Genomic DNA, 9114 nt, shown 5'->3' on the forward strand with positions numbered 1-9114 from the left:
CAACCTAAGCCAAAACCCTAAATTTGGCTAAATTCAAAACCAAATGAAGCCAAACATAAGCCGAATGAGAAAAACCCAAAACATAGCCAACACTCACCAGATACCACCCCAAACCAAAACCATAGCTCATTTGGAAAATACAGAGCCAACCGGAGCAACTGACCAATTTTTGGAATAAAGTAAGAGGTGGTGGTAGTTTGACTACCAACAATGGTAATTAGATTACTACTCCCTCTCGAGAGATGTGCCCGAAGCCACAACTGTTGCTCTCCTGGAGAGACAATTGTGTTAGAACCCCTATTTACTCTTTTACCAACCTCATCCACTTATGAAAAAGTTCCATGTGGCACCTCCTTCAACCAATCACAAGTTTCCCCCCATCCTTTGCCCTCTAAAGTCTCGACATTTACAAGATTGCATATACGATCACATATATGGCACATGTGAAAATATGCGATCCTATAGCCCCCTTCTAATCATTTAGCCCACTTAGGTCAATCCTTTCAAGCCATAATACTTATACATCATCCAACCCACATCCAAGTGCAAGCCAAAGATCATGCCATCCTTACTAGCATGCATACTTCACCAATCTGTTGCGCAGCACGCCAACAACGCAGTGAACCGAGATCCAATCTCCGATCTCACCCACAAATGATAAACAAAAAGAAATATAATCTAGAAATAGAATCAAAGCATACCAAACAAGCCATAAGACAAGATATACGTGGAAAAACCCCAAACAAGGGTAAAAAACCACGGGTGCAAACTTCCACTATGAAGAAAACGAGATTACAAGCAATATACTAACCTTTTCCCTTGGATGTATAGAGAAAACCCTTTGCCCACACTTTAGAATAACTCTCATAACCCTAGAAAAGCCCTAGAGACCCCTATTTATAATTTAGGTAACTTCCCTTTCGCACCTCTTGCAAAACCGTCTCAAAAATCCGTAATCCGCGCAAAATCCGGAAACGAATCTGCGTAACCTCGACTGGTCGAACAGGCTGCTCGATTGGTCAAGCAAGGGCTTCGACTGATCGAGCACCGCAGACCCAAAAAATCATAGCTCGTTGGACTTTGAGTCGAGCCGGCCCTCGACCGGTCGAGCAACCCACTCAACTGGTCAAGTGGCGCTGCCCAGATGTTACTCCACATCTCAACAATCTCCCATTTGGAGACACATCGCCATAAACCTTCGTCTTCTACATCCGAATTGCACCACCTCCCCGTCTTCAAGCCTGAAGACCAATCAAAGCTAAACAGAGCTTCAGCTTCTCCCGTGTGACCACCTTGGTCAGCATATCCGCAGGATTCTCACTTGTATGAATCTTCTCCAGAGCAATCGATCCATCTTCCAGTAACAAACATATGAAGTGATATCTGATGTCAATATGCTTAGTCCTTTAATGAAAGGCTGAATTCTTAGCCAAGTGTATTGCACTCTGACTGTCACTGTACAACTTGCAATCTGCTTGCTTCTTACCCAACTCTTCCTTGAAACCTTGCATTCACACCATCTCCTTGCACGCTTCTGTAGCTGCAATATATTCTGCTTCCGTCGTACTAATAGATACTATCTTCTGTAACTGAGAGACCCAACTGACTGCAACACTACTCAGAGTAAAGACATAACTTGTAGTGCATCTTCTGCTGTCAATATCTCCTGCCAAATCTGAATCTATGTAGCCTTGTAACTTAATTTCCGATCCACCATAGCACAACCCTATATCCACAGTACCTACCAGGTATCTGAGGATCCACTTCACAGCATCCCAATGTTCTTTCCCGGGGTTGTTCATGAACCTACTAACAACTTCCATTGCTTGAGCAATGTCTAGCCTCGTGCTCACCATAGCATACATGAGACTCCCAATAACTGACGCGTATGAGACTTGAGCCATGTAGTCCCATTCCTCCTACGTCTTTACACCTTGCTCCTTAGAAAGCTTGAAGTGGTTAGCTAATGGAGTGCTAACCGGCTTAGCACCTCCTATATTGAATCGATCAAGTACCTTGGCTATGTACTCTGCCTGTGACAAAACCAGTTTATTGTTTTCCCTGTTACGCTTTATCCTCATGCCTAGGATTTGTTTTGCAGCTCCTAAATCTTCATGGCAAATTCTCTAGACAGTTGTCTTTTGAGATCTAAGATGTCCTTCATGCTTGAACCAGCTACAAGCATATCATCAACGTACAGAAAAAGGATGATGTACGACGTATCAAACTTCTTCAAATAGCAACAGTGGTCTGCATGACATCTCCTAAAACCGTTTCCCAACATGAAACTGTCGAACTTCTTGTACCATTGTCTCGGAGCCTGCTTCAAGCCATATACTCTTCTTTAGTCTACACACCTTGTTCTCCTTTCCTGGTGCTACATATCCTGTCGGCTAATGCATATATATCTCTTCTTCAAGGTTTCCTTAAAGAAAGGTTGTCTTAACATCTAGCTGCTCTAGATGTAAGTCCTCTATAGCCACTATATTCAAGACCATACGAATCGTAGACATTTTCACTACTGGTGAAAATATTTTGGTGAAGTCGAGACTTGCCTTTTGCTGGAACCCTTTCACAACTATTCTAGCCTTGTACCGTTTTGAACTATCATGCTCCTCCTTCAGTCTGTAAACTCACTTGTATGAAGAGTTTTCTTACCCTTAGGTAGAGTGACTAGCTCCCATGTACGATTAGACTCAAGAGAGTCCATCTCATCATCCATGGCCTGCTCCCACTTAACCCATGTATCTGACTGTAATGCCTCTTCAAAACACTCTAGTTCACCATTATCTGTCAGCAGTAGATAATGTAAGGAGGGTGAGTATCGGACCGTGGGTCTCCTCTCCCGAGTAGACCTCCTCACAACCAGTGTCCATGACTCTGCCTCATAATGCTCCTGTACATGATCATCCTATGGTGCTGTAACACCCGTGTCCGGTAACTCTTCCAACTCTACGAATTCTTTCTCCTCAGCCTTGTTTTGCTGCACACTATCCCTATGCATCACTTTTTCATTGAAGACTATATCTTTGCTTTTGATGATTTTCCTATTTTCTGTATCCCAAAACCTGTAACCAAAATCATGTTGCCCGTAGCCTATAAACGTGCACCTCCTGGATTTCACATCTAGCTTGTTTCTGTGCTCTGCATCAATGTGAACATATGAAGTGCAATCGAACACTCGGAGATGTGCAAGGTTCACTTCTTTCCCGGTCCATGTTTCTTCTGATAGCCCACCATCTAATGGTGCTGAGGGACTTCTATTGATGAGATATGCGGCAGTATTCACAGCATCTGCCCAAAACATCTTGGGCAATCCTGCATGTAATCTCATGCTCCTGGCGCGCTCAAGGATAGTCCTGTAAAACGCTCAGCCACACCATTCTGCTGCGGTGTCCCTAGAATCATTTTCTGTTGTTTGATTCCATTTGCTGCACAATACTCCTCAAATCTCTTATCACAGTATTCTCCCCCATTATCTGATCTGAGACATTTTACTGTTTTACCTGTCTCGTTTTCTACCATTACTTTCCACTACTTAAATACATCAAATGCATCAGATTTATGCTTTAAGAAATAGACCCACAGTTTTCTACTAGCATCATCAATAAAAGAAACAAAATAACGTGAGTCACCAAGAGATAATACCTGTGCCGGTCCCCACACATCAGTGTGTACAAGGTCCAACAGATGTGTCTTTAGAGCGCGTCCTATTTTCTTGAAATTTACCCTCTTATGCTTACCATACACGCAGTCCTCATGGAATTCCAAGTCAATAGACTTCAGCCCTGGTAGCTTTCCTTTTGACAATAGCATTTTCATCCCTTTCTCACTCATATGTCCCAACTTCTGATGCCATAACTACCCATTCACTCAAGTTGATGCGACTGCGAGTGAACTATACGATCCTGAAGTCACGTACAAAATACCTTCCTTCTTGCCTCGAAATATCACAAATACACCTTTTGTGATCTTCCAGGAATCACTAGTAAATGTTGTCACATATCCGGTATCGGTCAACTGTCCCACTGAGATCAAATTCCGTTTCAAACTCGGTACATGTCTGACATCCTTCAATTTCCAAGTTGTTCCATCTTTCTGACTTATATGAACGTCTCCCTTTCCAACAATACTGCACGGCTCATTATCACCCAGGTAGACTCTCCCGAAGTCACCCAACACATAATCACGCAGAACTTACACGAAGTGGCATGAAACAAAGCACCCGAGTCTATGACTCAAGACTCATTCCTCGCATCAAGAGACAAGATCAACGCCTCTGCGTCACTTTCCTCAGATAGATTCACTGAATCCTTCCCGCCTTGAGAGCTTCCTTCTTGTTTCTTAAGCGCCCTGCAATCACGTTTCATGTGCCCCTTCTTGCCACAATGCCAACACCCATCTTTGTCTTTCGGTCCCTTGGACTTCTTCCTCTACTTAGAACGTCTGTGTTTATTAGCTCCTTTGTTCAGCGATCTTCCTCTTCCTTTAACGTTTAGAGTATTCCCTGAATCCCCTGAAACTCCTGATGCTTTTCTTCTTGATTCTTCGCTAAGAATTAGACCGGCCACATCATCAAATTTCAGCTTTGTGGACCCTGAATAATTGCTCACAGCAATCACCAAACCATCCCAACTGTCTAACAAACTGGACAAGATCAATAACGCCCTGACCTCATCCTCAAAAACAATGCCAACGGATTCCAACTGGCTCGTGACTATATTGAAATCATTTAGATGTTCAGCCATGCTCCCACCATCTGACATCTTCATGTTGAATAGCTGTTTCATAAGATGAACCTTATTAAATGCTGAGGGTTTTTCATACATCGTAGCTAGGGCTTCCATTAATTCTTTTGTGGTCTTTACGTTAGATATATTGAAGGCGACGCTCTTAGACAAAGAGAGTCGGATCATTCCTAAAGCCTTTTGATCCAATAAAGACTATTCATCATCTGTCATCTTTTCTGGTTTCTTCTCTTTTCCTCCTAGAGGAATATAGAGGTCCTTCTGATACAGATAATCCTCCATCTGTATCTTCCAGAAGACAGTTTAAACCATCAAACTTCTCAATTGTAGTCTTCCCTTCTTCCGTCATCTCTCTCACTTGAACTAAACTAATAGCTCTGATACTAGTTGTTGCGCAGCACGCCAATAACGCGGTGAACCGAGATCCAATCTTCGGTCTCTGGTTTGCCTTTAAATGTATGCTCTGTGACTTGCCGGAACTCTTGATCCCATCGCATAAAAAACTCATGGTAGCCTGGTCCTCTTACCTATCATTTTAACATCATCACATCGCCTCTAAACCCCCTTGCTTCTCTAGACACTCTCTAGACGTATGCTCTATAACTTGCCGGAATTCCGAATCCTACCATATCAGAAATCTGAGTTTACATAGTCCTATTCTCAATACTTTGCATTTTCTTTTCTTATCCTAAAGATAGCAATCATGTTTGGCCATGACCGCCACCACATCCACTCATCAATATGTTGTTCATCTACTCGTGAAACTGTACATGTGGCTGTCTCCTTGCTAGTAATTTTGTCCTAAAGATAGCATTCTGAATCTCTGATCATGTTTGACCCTAACCGCTGCCGCATCCACTCATCGACTATGCTGTTCATCTACTTGTGAAACTGTCCAACATGCGGCTGTTGCCTTGCTAATCCAGTTCTTGGGGAGGACTTGTCCTAAAGACAGCATTCTGATAATGTTTGGCCCTGATCGCTGCCACATCCACTCATTGACTATGCTGTTCATCTACTTGTGAAATTGTCTAACATGTGGTTGTCGCCTTGCTAGTAACCCGGTTCTTGGGGAGGCAACTCTTATAATGTGTACTTTCTAGTTCATGACGTGGATTGTTATGCCAACAAGACTATCAATATGAAGATAAATAATACATGAGCGACAACTATAATATTAGGTTCTATAATTAGTGGTGCCACACATTCTTCAGTATTTCTCTCAGACTACCTTTTTTATCCTTCTCAATGGGTGAGAATTGTTAGTGTAGCATTTGAGTGAGACATTGCTATTAGAGGGCTTAGATGCTCTAAAACTCCCTTTTACTATGAGAACCCTAATTACAGAAGGTATAGTGTCCTGAAGGAGCACCGAATATGAATAATACAAAATAAATAAATACTACATTCTCTGGTACCATTTTGAAAGGGAAGAAAAGCAGACAGAATATGGGAGAGAAATTGGTATCTATCCCTCTTTTACTAAGAGAAACCTAATTACAAAGGTACGTTGTCCCGAGGGAGCACTGAATATACTACACTCTCTAACAAGAATTATGATTGATTTTGCAACCCTTCTACATGGATGTTAATAGAATTTGGCATTTGAACTTATTTTGATTGTGCAGCTACTTCGTGAAGACCTTAACATGACATCACTGACCCTTGTCTTTCTTTCCGCTAGCATGTGAACCATTGTGTGAGGTTGATATGCCATAAGTAGAGCTGGACACTAACCAAGCTAGTTCAGTTAACTTGCTCGGCTTGGCTCGGATAAGCTCGACTCAGCTCAACTCAAAAACTGGGTTCGAGCCGAGCCGAGCCGATTTTTTGAGCTCGAAAGAATTTCGAGCCGAGCTTGAGCTGGCCTAAGTTTGACTCAACTTGGCTCGAAGCTCGGCCTGAACTCGACTCGGTTTGGCTCAGCTTGAGTCGGCTCAAGTCATGACTTAATTATGTAATATTATATATATGGAAATGCTCACCTGCGCACTAGTTCGCACGGAACTGGTGCGAACTTTTTTAAGAACCCATCATACGTGATGGGGATCCAAAATCTTAACCATCCATGTGAAGCAGCACCTCATGAAACCCCCCGAACCCAAGTTTTACTTTGATCCAAAGCTTTGGTGGGCCATGAAAAATGAAAACAGTTTCCTCCCTTGATTTGCATTTCTCTTTGCTATGGCCCATCAGAATTTTAGATTAGGGTGAAAATTTGTCCCCTGGGTTTTCATGGGATTCCACATCACATGGACCGTTCAGATTAGACACCCATGATACGTGTGCAAAGGTGCGCACGTGCGTAGGTGCGCAGGTGAGCATCTCTCTCTCTCTCTCTCTCTCTCTCTCTCTCTCTCTCTCTCTCTCTCTCTATATATATATATATATATATATAAACTTAATTAATATATTATATAATATAGAAAAGGGCCCGCCTGTATAAAAACTAAAAAGAAAACGCTCAACTCGAAAGCTCGAACTCGAACTCAGCTCGAAAGCTCTAGCTCGAACTTGGCTTGAGCTGGCCCGAGTTGCTGACTGCATTGAGCTGAGCTGGCAAGTCAGGCTCAAGGACCGAGCTGAGCTGAACTCAAGCCGGGGTAGGCTGCTAGCCAAACCAAGCCGAGCTATGTCAAGCTCGACTCAGTTCAGCTCGTGTACAGCTCTAGGCATAATGGAGCCAAAGTAGCACATCCATGGAAATGTAGCATAAATGCATGCTACTCGAGACATGGACCCTGCTGTAGAAAAGAGGTGGCTGAAAAAACAGACTGCAAACTCAGTGGACAAAAATGGATGGTTACGATTTCCAATGAGATTTTAAGCCGTGATCCATCCATAATTAGCCCCACAATTTGGATGGTCTGGATTGGCATACTTGCACGTTATGTCTTTGGTGGATGTGTTGCCATCCCTGGTTATAGCAAACCACACAATACTCTAGTTTGTTTTTTTCTTTTGTTTACACACCCACCCACACCGCACACACACACCCACACCACATGGGCATTTGATCCCATGATCTGAGTGTTGAAATAGAGTATGTTACACCCAGATCCATAGCTCAAGTGGTAGACTGAGTGAAAGATACCACGTTTCAACACCGAGGTCTTGGCATCGATTCCCTAGTGGGGGTGGCTAACAGTGAAGTGTGATCTGACAGTGGGTGTACTAACAAGCTAACAAAAAAAAAAAAGAGTCTGTTTACCACTGAGCCATGGAGCCATGATCACAACACTCTAGTTCATTAAGCTAAAAGTAGTTCCATTGAAAGATTTTGTGTGCTCGCCATGAAAGAGCGGGTACTAGCAGGTTTTTACAGTTTTTATTGTATTTCGAGTTATAGAAGAAATGGACAAATCCTCTATTCTATTGATTTTATTTATTTTTTAATCCATTTAGTTGTGGCATGTTGGATCCTTAATGAAAAAGGTCATTCTTTTTATGGGTGTAGATGGGTTCGAGATTTAAGAAAGCTGTAATCGCCGAAAATATCAGAGGATCGCTTCATGGGTGGCTTAAGAGAGTGAAGGATAAGTCTAGACATGATTCTCATCATCTCAACCTTACAACCACACGATCAAACACGTCTTTGGAATCTATGGCGGAAGAGATGGATGAACCAGACAATCCATCCTCAGGCACTGTATCAGGAGTTGAACTGGTGCCAATCATGCAAGAACCGACCTTTGTGATATCAGACGAGATTTACGAGCAGCCTGAAGGTGATGACTCTTTGGAGGTTCTGCATTGTTCTGATCCTATCTACGATCACTCTGATGATGGTGGTGATGATGGTAATGGTGATTGTGATGACCATGTAAGGAATGAGTCATGTCTACTTCCGCCTTCAGGGAGCGTTTAGTTATCTTGGAAAGAGCTACAAGTTCTCTTTACCTTATTGCAATGCCAATTCCTATGATTGGCCTAGTGGGCCTATTATAATCCAATGAGTGGGACAATGGATAAGAAAGGTCTGCTGTGGATTAGTCATGTCTATGATCGTATGGCTGAAACTATTTTGTTAAGGGACTACCAAACAAACAATGACACCATTTTTGCTCTTACCATCCATTTGCATACCCTCTGTTGTATGGCTTTGATCACCCCACCGAAGCAATCAACAGTGGACCACTCATGTGTAATGGTCGCTAGTGATTATCCACGAGCCCACCTGAACCCTACTAGGATTTTTCCTTGGTATAAGGTAATAATAATTCGCATCAGATCATTGCTCATTTTGAAAATACTCGTCTTTATTGTGGCATGGAAGTTGCTTGAGAAAAACAAGGTGTGTGTAAAGATTATGAAAATGCTTGCTCTTTGTTAGCTAAGCTTTCAAAACAATGGTGCCAAGGTGAAG

General features: G+C 42.6%; 1 protein-coding gene across 7 annotated transcripts in view; it reads left to right on the forward strand.

The window, feature by feature from the left end:
- LOC131251323 (MLO-like protein 4) overlaps nt 1-9114 on the forward strand; it is a 57277-nt gene extending 48163 nt beyond the window's left edge. For 4 of the 7 annotated variants that reach the window (XM_058251981.1, XM_058251982.1, XM_058251980.1 and 1 more), the window contains one exon: nt 8206-9114. In XM_058251981.1, the coding sequence (XP_058107964.1) occupies nt 8206-8616 (411 nt within the window). In that variant the 3' untranslated portion in view covers nt 8617-9114. The remainder of the gene's footprint in view (nt 1-8205) is intronic. The other 3 variants (XM_058251986.1, XM_058251983.1, XM_058251985.1) reach the window with 2 other exon arrangements.

This window comes from Magnolia sinica, chromosome 7 (genome assembly GCF_029962835.1).
Source record: "Magnolia sinica isolate HGM2019 chromosome 7, MsV1, whole genome shotgun sequence".
NCBI lineage: Eukaryota > Viridiplantae > Streptophyta > Magnoliopsida > Magnoliales > Magnoliaceae > Magnolia > Magnolia sinica.